The sequence below is a fragment of the Bicyclus anynana genome, chromosome 26 (assembly GCF_947172395.1).
Source record: "Bicyclus anynana chromosome 26, ilBicAnyn1.1, whole genome shotgun sequence".
NCBI lineage: Eukaryota > Metazoa > Arthropoda > Insecta > Lepidoptera > Nymphalidae > Bicyclus > Bicyclus anynana.
Genome location: NC_069108.1, coordinates 3,659,643 through 3,676,447, shown reverse-complemented (window position 1 = coordinate 3,676,447; position 16,805 = coordinate 3,659,643). Strand labels below are relative to the sequence as shown.

The following is a 16,805-nucleotide window of genomic DNA, read 5'->3' as shown; positions in this document are numbered from 1 at the left end:
CGCTATTCGTTCAGATATTTTATGCATCATTTATATAATTTATAAAAAAATATAACTATAAAAAAGGTTTAATTTTCTTATATGTTTTATATGGTTAATACAGAATGTACCTAAATAAGTCTTAAAAACAAATTTACCAGTAAAAATAAAGAAAAACCATAACGTATGGTGATTTAAAAATTAACGCACCTACTCGTAGCTACAATAATGTACAAAGTATCCAAACATTTCCTAATATAATCACGTATGTTCTAAATTCAAAAAAAATCGGATTGAAACAAATTATATTATTATTAGGTACAAGGAATCCGCGTTGCGTTCCATAGTGTTCTAAATTCAAAATATTCGGTGTGAGGTCTATCACCTAGGCTGCAGAATGGTTACACATCTTTGCCAAACTACTGAAACAAATTGAAAAAAAAAAAAAAACGTCCATTCCCTTATTTCAAAATACTATTATATAAATAAATTATTATTAATAACAATAATTAAAACGGGATTGAATTTCTATTTATTATTTATTTAATAACATTCTCATTTTTTTTTAATAACAACCTTCTTTGTGCCTTCTTCAAACAACTTGACATTGAAATTTATAGCGCTTATCTATGGACAAAAACAAAAGCAGTCGAATATTTTTATTTCACTGAGTGAGCAAACACGACGTCACTGGTTACGTAGAGCAAATACATCATTTTTGAGTTAGAGAGGTGAAAAGCAAGTTTTTTTTTATTTCATTTTCCTGTTTGTAAACAGAACTCAAAGCACTTATAGCTTGGCAAGTTTGTTGCAAACTCCTATGATATGCGGGCGACGGGGGGAAATACTACGCAGGTGTGAAATAGTGCGTGCGGGGAAGTGAGGTGCATCAGTCGTGGGTTTTTCATTCATCGCTACATGCCCCCCGGCCCGCGCAGACCATCGGTAGTGTTGCGAACGAATTTGCCAAGCTATAATATACTTTAAGAAACACAGATTCCATTGCGTTTTGCGTCTACTTAGATCGATGCCCCATTATGCTAGCCACAAACGGTCAATTATTCTCACGATTCTGTAGCATCCACGACTATAATTGATCGTGTGTTGGTCACTGCGTACATGACTTGTATAGTATGCCGCGTGGGTACTGCCGTTTGCTTACTGACGATCAAGTAATCTCACATGCCTGCAGCGCTAACGGCTTGACCGTCGGTGGCTGACATAGGGTGGCAGTGATTTGTCGTTACTACTATAAATGTAATAAAGAAGATGCCAAAAATAAAACAACAACCAATTATTTAAATATTATATTTCTAAAGCTGAAACTTTATAGTCTAGTACTAGTCGTCCGTCTAATTAATTGCCGGACTAATCTATACTTATAATAAATCTGTAGAGAGGTCAATCCTGTACATGAAATATATTTCCAAAATAACTATCAGGGGGTGATTAGTGATCGATACTGATGCCAAAAATGCAATCAGTAAAATTTTTGTCTGTCTGTCTGTATGTTCTTTATAGAAACAAAAACTACTCGACGGATTTTAACGAAACTTGGTACAATTATTCTACATACTCCTAAGCAGGTTATAGTATACTTTTCATTACGCTATGATCAATAGGAGCAGAGCAGTGAAGAGAAATGTTGAGAAAACGGGAGAAGTTACTCAATTTTTTAAGCTTCCGTCGCGTGTACAGGTTACAACCTTAAAGGTTAAAGCTACATAGAAATCATGTATGACGGAAATGTTCTCCTTAAAATTATCTATAAAAACACAACAGCATATATATGTCTATCTTTTATGGTTGACTCACAATAACACGTGTAATTCCCAATAGCTTAGCAGTTCGGAGCTTTCTAATTATATTTGTCTACTCTTATGTTTATAACACTCATCACTCATCCCTAATAAGAAAGTTAATATTATAACCTATTCAATAAAAAAAGAATCATAAAATCGGTAAAGAAACACCAAAGTTATACAAGAAATATGCTAAGCCATCGCGCGTGAATACTAATTCATGCTATATGGATTATTTTTGTGTAACGGTTGCCGCGCTCGACGCGACTCGCGGTGGGAGGAATAAATAAAGAAGTACAGCCTTAATGAGTAGGGTAGGGTAGGGTAGGGTAGGGGTAGGGTAGGGGTATGGTAGGGGTAGTGTAGGGTAGGAGTAGGGCAGGGGTAGGGTAGGGTAGGGGTAGGGTAGTGGTAGGGTAGGGTAGGGGTAGGGTAGGGGTAGGGTAGGGGTAGGGTTGGGATAGGGTAGGGTAGGGGTAGGGTAGAGGTAGTTTAGGGTAGGGTAGGATAGGGGTAGTTGATAGTTTACAACGACTTTTACGCGGACGATGTCGCGGGCGTCCGCTAGTTATTAATGTATACAATTCACCCAGTAACCATATGAATAAAATATATTTATTTGCAAGGCTGCTGTACGAATAGTCACTTTACTATGACTTCAGCGTCCGGGTGCCATTGCGAGCGGCTGCTACATCGGGTTCATAGTGCATCCGAGGCAATGCGAGCGAAGCAAATCGAGGTGCGTGTCTTGCTCTCGAAAGGAGATAGTCCATTTCAGGTTCACTCTTGTACTCCGTATTATTAAAATTTAAAAAATACAGGGTATTTGTTAAAATATAAGTAAGTGTATAAATATAACTAAATAAAATGAAATAAATAAAATTAAAACCTAAGTTTTAGAGTTATATCAAGATGGCGCCCATAAAGCAACTATGACATGACATTTGACAGCAAACGTCAAAACGACTATTACGTTGAAAACGTCATCAATCCACCATTGTTACTCATATTAATGTTGCAATTCCTGTGAGAGAATGAATATTATTTCAAAAGAATTAAAGTAAATTCGTAAATTTGTGTAATAGAAAATAGTTAATAAAATTATTTTTTTTTATTTTAGCCAGGGTACAACGACTGATACTGGGCTCCATACAATTTTGGACCATCTCCTTTAAATATAAGTCAATCATAACCTACTGTAATAAATAGATATCGGAAGATATGATAATGATGACTGGAATCTTGATTAAATCAGCCTTTAGGTAATGAGATAATATATTCAGAATTAGTATAACCAAATGCAATGACTAAGGACTAGTACGGACTGTTAACATGGCAGTGACAGTTGTCACATAGACAGACGTTAACAATGACTTTGACGTTTGACGTTACATATTCTGGAGTCATCTGCAGAAGACACAAAGTTACCGATATAGCTCAACGAGTTGCGAAGCTGAAGTAGCAATGGGGGAGGTGCACATAGTTCGAAGAACCGATGGACGTTGCTGAAATGGCGATCCCGCACTAGAAAGCGCAGTGTTGGTCGACCCCCCACCAGGTGGACTGACGACATCAAGCGAGTTGCAGGGATTCGCTGGATACTCAGTATCGTGATGTTTGGAAGTCCCTACAAAAGGCCTATGTTCTGCAGTGGACGTCATTCGGATATGATGATGATGAGACTCATAACACATACCAATCAATAATATTTGTTTAATTATTTCACTTGTAATTTGACAATATCATAAATAAAACTTCAACTAAATGTTTTATATTATATTCTATAAGTCAGTGTATCATGACGTCAGTGTCCGGGAGCAATGGTGAGCGGCTGCGTCAGGTCGGGCTCGTAGTGGTGGTCGAGACTACGCGAGCGCAGCAACTCGCGGTACACGTAGGCGCTCTTGCGCGGGGTGCGGGTTCGGTAGATGCTGTCATAGTTCACCTCGTACAGACCGAAACGTGTCCTTGAAAAAAAAATACAATCCCTGATTTATCCAAAACATGCCATTAGAACAATTTAAGCGTGCAATTTTACGTCACATACAGGGACAATTAAAATAAAATCATACAAATAATTAATTAATTAAGCAATATGAAAAATATAATTGGAATATTTTCCGTAGTTTTGTATATTTCGTCAGTCCACACTTGATTCTTTTCATCGAATCATTTTCCCTATTAAAGAACAAAGGTGAGCGATGTACTACAGAAAATAAGAAAACTGAAATGGAATTGGGCAGGTCATCTAAAAAGGACAGATAGAGGAAAATGGACAAAGGATGTAATGGAGTGGTATCCTCGAAACGGAAAAAGACGTCAAGGACGTCAAATCAAAAGATGGGAGGATGATTTACCAAAAGGATGGAGGAGGTTAGCTCGAGACAGAGATGAGTGGAAAAAAGCGGGGGAGGCCTATGTCGCAGGACAACCTGACCTACAAAGTGGTTGCTAAAAATTATATTTTATTTTATTTTTAGTTAAATTTAAAAATTTGTATTAATTATAAGTCAAAATGTAAAAGGTCAGCGAATAAAGGCTTTTATTATTATTATCATTATATTTTCCCTATTAAGTGAAAGTGGTCAAATATAGTCCATGGTCCGTCATTGTCCCTCAGTAAGGCCTAGTGAAGGCCTATATGTATATTCGGTAGGTCTGGTGAGCAGGTTTTTATCTATTTAAAATAATATTATAATGATGTAAAGTTTGTGGTGTTGTAGGGGGTAGTCTCTGAATACACTGTACCTATTTTGATAATTATTGTACCACTAGAAAGCCACGTTATTTCTGAGTGACTATGTTTAACCCCATATTCTCACAAGAACGGGAACTATGTGGGTGGAATCGGTGTAAGCTAGTTTTTATAAGGCAAAAATACGTTTTGCGGGTCAGCTAGTGATGATATAACTTACGTATATCCGTCAGTCCATTCAAAGTTGTCCATCAGACTCCAGGCGGTATATCCTCTGACGTCACAGCCATCCTCCAGTGCATCCAGGAGCGCATCCAGGTACCCCCTGTAGTACGTCACTCTGTCGTCATCTATCAGGTTCATACCATCGCGTGTTCCTATGCCATTCTCTGTGATGAACACGGGGGGGTTTTTGTAGGCGTCCTTGATGCGGTTCAGGAGTTTGGTGAAACCCCATGCCACGTACTGTGAAATGTGTAAATAAAATAAAAACGTCGGTTTGTGATTTCTGTCCCTTATTTATTACAATTATTATTCGTACGGTAACCGGAAAATAAATTAATATAATTATATATATATTTTTTTTTATTGAGAAAGAATACACTAGGGAACTTAAGCTAACTTATCCTAATAACTATACAAATCATGCCCACTTGGAATGGTGGCAAGAATACTGGCTGCATTTCCGCACTGGCCAGCCATGCTGATCCTTTGCGCAAAAAATGAGCCAGCCCTTCTGTCACCAGTCGAGGCAACTAGCCGCGGTGAAATGGTACGGAAATTTTTTTTTATTATATAATTATAATTTATATAATTATAGTTTTCCGAACGACAAGCTTAAGCTTATCATGTTTCTATTCAGCCCGCCTAGCGAAGTGGCCACGTCGATTCTCTTTCTACGATCGCAAACGCTTTGAAAACTAGAAAAATGTATGGGAATGACAGATCTTGATCACGTGACGTGTCAATAGCAAATGTTATTCCCACACATCTTTCTAGTTTTCGAATAGTAACTCGAGTTGAGCTGAAGCTACTCGTCAGGAAAATTAATATTAATTTACTTTCCGGTTACCGTACGAACAATAATTATAATAAATATCATAATTATTATTTTTTCCGGATTATTATATTTAACCAGTAATCGTGTAACTTGAACATAAGCCATATGAATAAAATAAATTTTCTAAAAACCAACTATATTTAAAGCACAATCAAGCTTTTTTTTAAAATTTTTTGTCTATCTTTTTGTTGGTCCGGTCTAATCTCTGTAATAGCTGAAATAATTTTAACGGGACTTCCATTAGGAGTTAGGTGTAGGATGAAAATCCACACCCCTTTCAGTTTCTACACGACATCGTACCGGAACGCTAAATCGCTTGGCTGTACGTCTTTGCCGGTAGGGTGGTAACTAGCCTCACACCAGCCAGACTTGGACCAATTAAGGAACTCCGTCTTGTAAATCCACTGCGCCATTTAGGTCGTCGAAATTGTGGTGAACCTTTGTCATTTTGGGAGGAGACTCGTGCTCAACAGTTAGCCCAATGGGTTGATAATGATGGCTATACCTTAGTTTTACTGGTTTCACTCAGCTGCCACTCAATCGGCGTGTAGCTGCCGACGCCTAGGTCATCCTCAATCGAAGGTACATTGAACTGCGGAACACTTGCGTTCCTATCAAAATACAAAATGCGTCCAATAGGGTAGTTGATTCATATCAAAGGAGATGGTCCATTTCAGGTCCACTCTTGTATAATTAAAAAATTTTAATAAAAAAAATTCAACCGACTTCCAACTCAAAAAATAACTTTAACTAAAAAGCAAAAAATAACATCCTACCTATGTGCTACCTTCTAATCAGTTTGAAGGCGGTGCCAAGCCAGTGATGTTTTAATTAAATACGTTTAAACTACAAAATTTCTGTGGTTATTCCAGAAACAGCTTTAATTAAAACACGACACTGGCTTGGCACCGCCTTCAAACTGATCAGAAGGTAGCTCATAGGTAGGATGTTATTTTTTGCTTTTTAGTTAAAGTTATTTTTTGAGTTGGAAGTCGGTTGAATTTTTTTTATTAAAATTTTTATTTTTTTTATTTTTAGTGTTAGCATACCCACTGCGTGTGTACAGTCACAACCTATCTAAGTGGAAAGTTCTTATCAATACAAAATTATCAAGTCCAAACACAAGGTAGTTACTGTGAGCCGTCGAGGAGTTCTCTTCACTATGCTTCGTCTTCATCACCAGACCCTTAATACAGTCGCAATCCATCTAGGTGGAAAGTTCTCATCAATACAAATTTATCAAGTCCAAACACAAGGTAGCTACTGTGAACCGTCGAGGAGTTCTCTTCACTGTCCCTCGTCTTCATCACCAGACCCTTAATACAGTCACAACCCATATAGGTGGAAAGTACTCATCAATACAAATTAATCAAGCCCAAACAAAAGGTGACTGCTGTAAATCCTTGACGAGTTCCATCGTCTGTGTTTCGGCTCCATCATCAGGCCAACTCCAAACCTTCATAAAGTTGTAGTGGTTTAAAATACCTTATGGAAACACTAACAAACGTACTAGCCGTCTCTACAACTTTCGAAAGTTCCCCTCAATTTCTCCAGGATGCCATCATCAGATCCTGACATGAAAAAAATGTGACCACCCTGGAAGTAAACCCTACAAAACAAAAAAAATATTTTCAAAATCGGTTTATAATTGACGGAATTATCGCTGGACATACATAAAAAAAAAAAACATACATACAGCCGAACGTAGAACCTCCTCCTTTTTGGAAGTCGGTTAAAAATTTAAAAAATACAACGATTTTATAAAAAATTATTAAAGTGAATAAATCTAACTAAATATAAAGTAATAAATAAAATATAAACCCAAGTTTTTGAGTTATATCAAGATGGCGCCCATAGAGCAACTATGACATGACAATTGACAGCAAACGTCAAATCGATTACTGTAATGAAAACGTCATCAATCCGCCATTATTACCCATAGTAATGTTGCAATTCGTGAGAGACAATGAATATTATTTCGTAAGAATGAAAATAAATTCGTAGATTTGTATAATCAAAAACAGTTGAAAAAAATATCTTCTTTTACTTCCGCTAGAGTACAATAACTGGACCTGGGCTCCATACAATTTTGGACCATCTCCTTTAATATAAACAATATAAATTTCGTGTAGTTAATTATTCGAAGTTAAGGATTTCTTATAAAACTTAATTTAAATCATGTATTTTATTCTTTGTGCATAATTATGGAAATTTTAAATGGAGCTTTTTTTGTGAGAAAACACCAACAGAAGAAGAGCCCCCCGAAAAGCACCTATAAAAATCAAGCTTTAGGAGTTTTTTTTTTGAGAAGAAGTAACCGCCTTCAAAGTAATCAGAAGGTAGCACAATATAATGTTATTTATCGCTTTTTAGTTTATTTTTTGTTATTTTGAAGTCGGTTCAACTTTTTTGTTTAAAAGATTTATTTTCGTATACAAAAGGCAAAGTACAGCCATAAAATACTTAATTTCTTAAAATTAAATACTCGGCAATACTGCCTGACGTGTTTTTATGAATTCCTTTTAGTACAAAAAAAAATATAATATTTTTTTGTATAAATTTAAACAGAAAAATCACATTTTAAAAAATAATATTTACGTAACATTTATTCACAAAAATGTAGATCCAACAACAAATTAAGAAAACGCGCCATGGAGGCCGTCAAAACCTCTCACCTATAAATTTGGTTCGTCGTATAATGGTTAAGGCCGAAGAAGTCTGAAGTTCCTTTGACGAGCTCAATTTCCTCGGGGCTGAATTCCGGTAGCCTGGACCTTGGGAAGCCCTGCTCCGCACTCCTGGCTGCTATCCTCTTCTTCATCTCTGGGGGAAAGTCTCCGGTTTCGGAATAAATCGGCCAACTGTATTGTGCCCACTGTAAACATACATTCGTACTTATAAGTAATTTGAACGTGAAATTTGTGAGAAATAAGATTTTTTTTAGATCTGTTAAAAGCCTTTGATACGGTACCTATTTAATATTAATATATAATAAAAGCGCAAACTGTCTGTTACCTTTTCACGGCTAAAACACTGAAACGATTTTGATTAAATTTGGTATTAGAAATAAATTGGGCCTTGTAGCAGAACATTAACTATTTTCTATTTCGGAAAGATCCCGCAGGATTTGTAAAAATCAGAATTTCACGCAACCGGTCGCAAACGGCACGCAAAGTCGCTAGTATTTTACCCATTAGATATAGGCGTTTATTGAGATTGTAAGAGTGAAAATATTTTTGTCTACATTTTTCCAAATTATTACAAGGCTAGGCATTCCACAAGGAAGTCTTTTGGCCCATCTTTCTTTTTAATCTATATTAGTATCTACTAGTTAAGAATATCTAGAATAGTAAGTAATGAAAAACATGTGAGACAGTGTACAAAGACTGAAATAAAAGAAAAAAAAATATTAAACTATTTTGAATAATTCAAATCTACGAATCCACTTTTAATTTAGTGAAGTTAATGGCCTGACTTGATATAGACCATCTCCTTTCAGTAAATAAAAAAAAGTAAACAAGCAAATATTTTTTCAGTTATTTCTGATGATTATTTACAACATGTCATCCAATCAAATACACTCACTTCAAACTGATTAGCATCGTGTGCTGCTTCCACATCTGCCGCACTGTCACTGATTGGCTCATACCACTGCGCACTGAACGATATGAATATCTTCCCCTTCTGGCTAGGTCTGAACTCATCATCATAAATGTGGTAAGCTTTTGCGTGAGCCAGCAATAGATGCTTCGCACACATATACTCTCCAATCCCCGTACTGTTCAGTGCAGGTGCTAGCTTATCTCCACCGTACCCACTATTGCAAACGAGGTACGGTTCATTTATCGTGATGAAGTACTTCACTCTGTCACCAAAAAGCTTGAATACGACCCTGGAATAGTCTGCATACCAGGTCACGATTTCTGGATTGGCCCATCCGCCTAGATCTTGCAGTTTCTGCGGCAAATCCCAGTGGTAGAGCGTCATCATTGGCTGAATGTTGTATTTGAGAAGTTCGTCTATCAGATTGTTGTAGTACTGTACGCCGGCTTCGTTGATCTTGTCGGGGAAACCGGATGGAAGGATCCTCGTCCATGATATAGAGGATCTGATAGAAAAAATTGCTCTTTAACAATTAGGAAAAAGTAAAGGTTCATACTAGTTTATTTTACTGGTTAGAATTATCCCTAAGATTTGTGTACTTAGGAAGTTCAATATTCTTCTTGTCTTCTTGTAGTGATGTTCTGATGATTAGACTACTTTTGGTTTTTGACTTACCTGAGTGGTCTGGATATCAGGCACTACAATAGTGTTAAGTGGTTAAGTGTGGCACGATTTTAGATTTAAATGTTTTTTCTTTCTTTCTTCCGGAATACGTTTGGAAGCGATATATACCAGTAATCTATCTATACTTATAATAAAACTGGTCAAATTCTATACATTTATTCACAATTTGAGATCTGACTTATACCATTTGTAACACCAAACGTTAACGTGACATAACCGACGCCAGCGCCATCTAGAATCTATACTTATAATACACGAATGTACATTTTGTAAATTCTGTAGACATTGAAGATATTTTTAAAAATTTTTGTTGGGGGGCATTATATAATCAATACTGAAGCTAAAAATATTTTTTTTCGATTTTTTGTCTGTCTGTTGTGTTTTTTTGTTATTTGGGCATCACGCTGAAACTATCGAATGAATTTAAATGAAACTTGGCACGGTTTAAGACCATAATACGGAGAAAGTTATAGTATACTTTTTATTGCGAAAATAAAATAAAAAGGGGTGAAATAGGGGTTGAAAGTTTTTATGGAAAATCCTTCATTATTTGAGTTACAGTTTTAAAAAATGGTTTATAAATCATAAAAAAAAAATAGAAAATATAATAGGATTCAAAAATTTTTAAAATTCAAACTCTAAGGTGGTGAAATAGGGCTTGAAAGTTTACATTGATTTTAATAGTAAAACAATGAAGCTGTTAGATGTATAAATCATGGTTTTATGGAAAGTCTATGCTTATGTATCTTATTGTATTCTTGAATTTGATCAACAAGCAAAAGGTTTATTACCTGTATAAGTCCAGTCCCAATTCCCTCATCATCTGCACGTCTCTCCTGTAGAGATAGTACGAGTTGTCAGCGATGTCTCCGTTGGATTTGTCCATGATGTGATCTGGATTGGTATGCGTTATGCGGTCCCATATATTTTCGCCTTTACCTGTAGTCAACACAGAGTAACCAGAGAGTCGTTACAAACTGCGTGTTGAAGCCCGTGCACCCATAAAAAAAAAACAAAACTCACGCGTCTCCTTGACTTATACAAACTTTTTTCATAATATGTATTTGAAAATTTAACACTTACAATAATTACGTAAATTAATATAATATTGAATAATAACCAATAAAAAAATACTCCATCTTATTTCTTTAGTTTATGAGATCAGCTTTTAAAGTATTTAAAAAAACAAGACACGATTTTTCTTTATTAATTATTGAAAATTACTGATGCGACGGTTCGTGTTGTTCTGACAAGAGAACGTATTTGTTTTTGAATTTCGTATTCGTGACGGGTACGACACCGTCGTGTTCCGTACGCTTTATCTGTGTATTATTGATTAATCCGTGGTAACCAAGCAATGAAAATTCGAGTATCATTACTTTACCGAGGGAAGTAGACAAAGACATTGTACGGCGACATTACTCAGCCGTTAATCCTGACTATCGCTCCCTACCTGCGGTGGATTTACAAGACGGAGGTCCTGGGTTCGATTCCCAGCTGGGCCGATTGAGATTTTCTTGATTGGTCTGGCTGGTGGGAGGCTTTGGCCGTGGCTAGTTACTTTGCCGCGTGTGGTAAGAAGGTAAGGTGGCAAAGAAAAGCGTGTTTATCGATCGCCGTTTACTGTTCAACTGGATTATTATAACTAAATACATTGGGTTAGTAATGTTCTTGAGTTGTTAATTGTTAGTGTGGCCTGCATGCCACATGTGCATTGTGCAGGCCATATGTCGGGATACATTTTGGTATGTTATAAACTTATGGATAATCTACGAACTAAATAATAATGTGGATACGCTAATAATTATTAAACAATAATATTTGTATGGATAACGCTACATTACCACTCTACCGACAAAGACGTACCGCCAAGCGATTTAGCGTTCCGGTACGATGTCGTGTAGAAACCGAAAGGGGTGTGGATTTTCGACTTCCCCCTAACAAGATAGCCCGCTTCCATCTTAGATTGCATCATCACTTACCATCAGGTGAGATTGCAGTCAAGGGCTAACTTGTAATAAATAAAAAAAAAAAAAATACCTTTTAGGTTAGGTTCTGAGCGCGAGTCGAATAGCTAGTACGGAGCGTCGTGACTATTTGCGTGAGTTGAAAAGTTGTTGGAAGACAGAGCAATATCGCGGCAGTGCGAAGTGCTAGGAAAGCATTGGTTAGCACTATGCAAAAATTAGTGAAACGTACTAATCTCACATAATCTGATGTTTTCCGAAAAAAAAAATATTAACTTTTTTTTTGACGTGACAACGTCTTATAAATTGGTTTGCCGGGTGACACTTCAAGAAACTGCGTTACGCTCCGCTCACGTTATGCGCTCACAATGAGAGCGAGTGAATAAAATTTTGTTAATATGAAATTCAGTGCGAGATTCTTTGTATAAATTAATGTTTTAAATATAATTCTTTGTATAAATAAATAAAATAAATGAATATTCACATTAAAATTATTTTACCACTCAAAGTCGTTGGCACGTAAAACTTTCGCCCGTATACCGACTTTACAGGCAACCAATTTTTTTTTTTATTCTCTACAAGTTAGCCCTTGACTACAATCTCACCTGATGGTAATGATGCAGTCTAAGCCCACCCCTTTCGGTTTCTACACGGCATCGTACCGGAACGCTAAATCGCTTGGCGGTACGTCTTTGCCGGTAGGGTGGTAACTAGCCACGGCCGTAGTTAAAGTTCGACGCCACTGGCCTACCTACTCATGCATATTATGACGATTTGAACTGTTACAACTTTTTGAATCGTTATATCTCAAAAACGGTGGCTCGTAGAAAAAAAGTATGAAGAAATTTTTTGTAGATAATTTTATGGTCTACAATTTTGTCTAAGGTATTTCTATGATAAAACTTACCGTTTTGCTGAAAATCGCGAAAAACTAATATTTTTTTTGACCTTTAATAAATTTTTTTCCTTACAGGGGAAAGATGGGGAACTTTTTATTTTATTTTTAATGATATTTTAAACAATCTTACCGATTTTCAGCTTGGTGGTTAGGTAACTTTAACTGTTTCTTTTGTAAGAATCTTTCTTTACTATTCATTTGAGCCCGCAACTACTTTTGTTACAGGGCCATCCAATGCATGCAGGGGGGGGGGGGGGCAATATCATTAAAAAATTCAAAATATTGAATTATACCGTCAGCATCCCAGGCGCCCTCCACCTGGTAGGAGGCGGTGGCAGTTCCGAACAGGAACCCATCCGGAAACTTGCGCACCTCGTGCCGTGCGTTATAGGCATGCGTCAACGCAACGCTCGCACACAGCAATGCACTGCAACAACAATTATCAGGATTTTGTAACAAAACCATTATTTTATATCTGTGAAACTAGATGGCGCCACCCGTACATTAACTCACGCTGACGACTGTCGCTCAGCAATAGAATATGTAGCGGCTTATTGAATCCTGACTGGACTGGACCTTTACTGATACGATCAAAAGAAGGGCCAACGCCCCGATCACTGTTACCACTCACACTCTTCACTTGTGAATATACTAAAAAGCGAAAAATAACATCGTATGTGCACCTTCTGCTATATACATATAGCCTGTCACTACCACAGTTCTGACGAACTCAATGACACCTCATTTGTCAAAATCGCAGACGCAGACGGCTAAAAAGGCTGCCAATTTCACCGTTCACCGTTTCACCTGGCTTACAACTGAGCTAGTCCTTTAAGGGGCGAATTCGTCGCGAATCGCATCGCGCGAATTCAAAATACGCGCGTAAATCGCGTGCACTACGCCAGACTCTCGACTCGCGCGTGATTCATGCTTATTGCGCGTGAGTCGAGATACTAGGGACGCCTTGTTGCGTCCAGTTAACGCGCGAACTCTAGAGCGAGTGCACGTTCAACTCCATGTTTCGTACTGAATTCCTCCCCAAATTCTCGCGCGTTGGTACGCACCTTGTGGACGCAACGGTCGCGCGTAATTCGCGCGAGAGAATCGCAGCGAATTCGCTTTCTGGACTGAGCCTAAAAACACATTTGACCGCGTAAGCGTGTAGCTGTTGTCGCACTTAACGGCGAACGGAGGTCGAGGAACCAAGTTACAGTTTTCCAGGCCACCGGATCAGACAAATTTGTTTCACTAAACGTGGGATTTCTAACCCATGGTCTTCGGGGACCCCAGACTGATTGATACACTCAGGCCAAAACACTCTTCCAGAACGGCCCTCTTCATCCGAGTCTCAGAGGAGAAGCCCTCAGAGAGTCGTTGCCCTCTTTGTCTTTAAAGTCCACTCCACCTGCCAAAGATTCTAAAGTCACCCAACCCCCGATGACTGTATAAGGATTCCCACACGCGGGCCACCGATCACAATCACAAAACGCCGCTACCGGCATATTTCCTGTAGTTTTCATCCTACTAATATTATTAACGCGAAAGTTTGTATAGATGTTTGGATATTTGAAGAAAGAAAGAAAGAAGAAAGAAAAAAGCTTTATTAGTGAATTATGCCACACAACACAATTTGTTCTATAACAATATCCTGCGATGTGTGGCACAACCCAGTAAACGGGTCCAACTCAGCATAATGCTGCATACTCTTTAAATAAAAAGAGCATGCAGCGCTGGTATTCGGTTGGAACCGTTGACCAGATGCCGCCACAAACACAGCACACAACAACCTTATTAACTAAAATAAACAATAATAATAACTTAAACTTAAAATGATACATTACTATTAACTAAAATAAAAAGGGAAAAACAAAAAAAAATATCATACTAAAAAATAACATCGTGAGAAGAAAAAATATTAAAAATAAAAATAAAATTATATCATATATTTGGATGTTTGTTACTCTTTAACGCCGCTACTACTGAAGCGATTTGGCCAAAATTTGGAATGTATATAGATTTTACTCTGGATTAACACAGAAGCTACTTTTTATCCCGAAAAAATCCATGGTTTCCCGAGATTTGCGATAACTGATGATTTTAATGATATGAATGTTTGTTACTCTTTCACGCCTCGACTACTTAACCGAATTAGCTGTTTGATATTGAGATATATTATAGCATGGATTAATACATAGGCTTCTTTTTATCCCGAAAAAATCCATGGTTCCCGAGGGATTTGTGAAAAACTAAATTCCACGCGAAGTCGCTGCTCGCTTCTCATGGCCCGCACCGGCCACAATACGCCAACACAAAACTCCGCAACACACTACTCACGCGATTATGATACTGCATGTTTAGGTTAAATAAATTATAAGCAAAAAAACTTTTTAAAAAAAAACTTTTATTTAAGCGTTCTAAAAAGAAGAAAATATTTTTTCTTTCAACATTTTAACTATCAACTTATAACCTCATTTAAGTTGTACATAATGAGGATATCGTGCATTGTCATCCAATCTTAACGTGTATACAAAATTTCAGTTCAATCGGTTGAAGATATCTACTTCAAAATTGAGCTCAAAGAATCAACCGTAACATCCTACATACATTGCAAGTTAAATAAAAGCTTTTAAAAATTAGCAGCCACCGACCACAAGTGTCGACCACCGGCCACAAATGGCTGTTGCGCGCTTCAGCTTTTGTGGCCCCTTCTTGCTTCTTCTAGTGGTTTTTGTGGCTGTCGCCAGTGGCCCGTGTGCGGCGACATTTACGGGTTGGCTTTGATCTACTTCGTGGTTTCCTATATTTTGTATGAATAATGGCTGCAAGAGCCTCCGATTCTGGAGGGTGTGGGTTCGAATCCGGTCCGGGGCATGCACCTCCAACTTTTCAGTTGTGTGCATTTTAAGAAATTAAATATCACGTGTCTCAAACGGTGAAGGAAAACATCGTGAGGAAACCTGCATACCAGAGAATTATCTTAATTATTTGCGTGTGTGAAGTCTGCCAATCCGCATTGGGCCAGCGTGGTGGACTATTTAAAAGGTGAGAAAAATTAGAATAATTGCCGGGAAAACCATAAAAACAACCCTTTTCTTTTTCCCATACAAACGTTTAAGAGTAAAGGGGTAGGGTATGGTAGGGGTAGAGTAGTGTAGAGTAGGGATAGGGTAGAAGTGCACATAAGTCAAAGCGAAGCTTGACCGGGTCCACTAGTTATTATTATTGATTAATGTTTTGTATTTTAATTAGTAATGTTTTCTTTTTTTTTATGTTATTTTTGTTGTAGTTTGTCATTTTGTTTGTAATTATCTTTTATTATAATGTACATTTTATAGCCTGGGAAGACTAGCAACTGTAATGTCTTCCCGGGTATTGTTTAAGTAAATAAATAAATATTTCTAATGCATAATCTTAGACCATCTAAGTACTTACATGACTCCAAGTGTCGCCATAGGTGCCTTAAGATTGACAGACAAATAACTCAATTAACTGGTATTTATAGATGTTTAGCGGTATATCTATTATCTTTAATCATCTTATCACTACATATCAGATCATCATAAGATGAATTTGATAAGACGGCCCCCATAACTGTAATACCTACTCGACGAAACAAACTTAAGTACAATGTATGACATTGCATTCGGCCCACACATAGAGAAGGTGACTTTTTAGGGTTCTGTAGTCCACAAGGAACCCTTACAGTTTCGCCATGTCCGTTTGTCTGTGCGTTTGTTGTCATGGATGTGTATATATTGATTACGTCTATAAAGTGGTAAAAAGAAAATGAAAAAAATTAAAATTTGGGTTCCATGCACAGTGGAGATGATTTTTTCGTCCTCCATCCATCAGGGGATCGTCTATCCCCTATTGTGGGGTATCTTTATTGCAATTTGTTGTGAATTGTGTTTGTGGACTACGGAACCCTACACTGCACGTGACCCGACACGGACTTGGCCGGTTTTTTTTTTAGCAATAACTAGCTGACCCAGCAAACCTTGTTTTAGCCCACAGAGTAAGCAAAGTGAGTCTTTACAAGCAACGTACTGAAGCCTTAAAAAAAATATCACACATCTCCTTGACAACCGCATAAACAAACTTTTTTGATAATTAGTAT

The 16,805-nt window shown here is 37.3% G+C and overlaps 2 protein-coding genes across 2 annotated transcripts in view; one reads left to right on the top strand and one right to left on the bottom strand.

Annotated features, from left to right (window-relative positions):
• The window catches only part of LOC112053404 (Kv channel-interacting protein 1), a 133,868-nt gene that overhangs the window by 83,977 nt on the left and 33,086 nt on the right, over window positions 1-16,805 (top strand). The gene's annotated exons all lie outside the window — the stretch shown is intronic.
• LOC112053403 (myrosinase 1-like) lies at window positions 3,545-16,140 on the bottom strand. Its single transcript, XM_024092803.2, has 8 exons — window positions 16,121-16,140; window positions 12,982-13,115; window positions 10,615-10,762; window positions 9,122-9,644; window positions 8,212-8,411; window positions 6,042-6,147; window positions 4,697-4,941; window positions 3,545-3,748 (listed from the first exon to the last, which is right to left on the bottom strand). The coding sequence occupies exons 1-8, from the start codon at window positions 16,138-16,140 to the stop codon at window positions 3,586-3,588; spliced, it is 1,539 nt and encodes a 512-aa protein (XP_023948571.2). The 3' UTR covers window positions 3,545-3,585.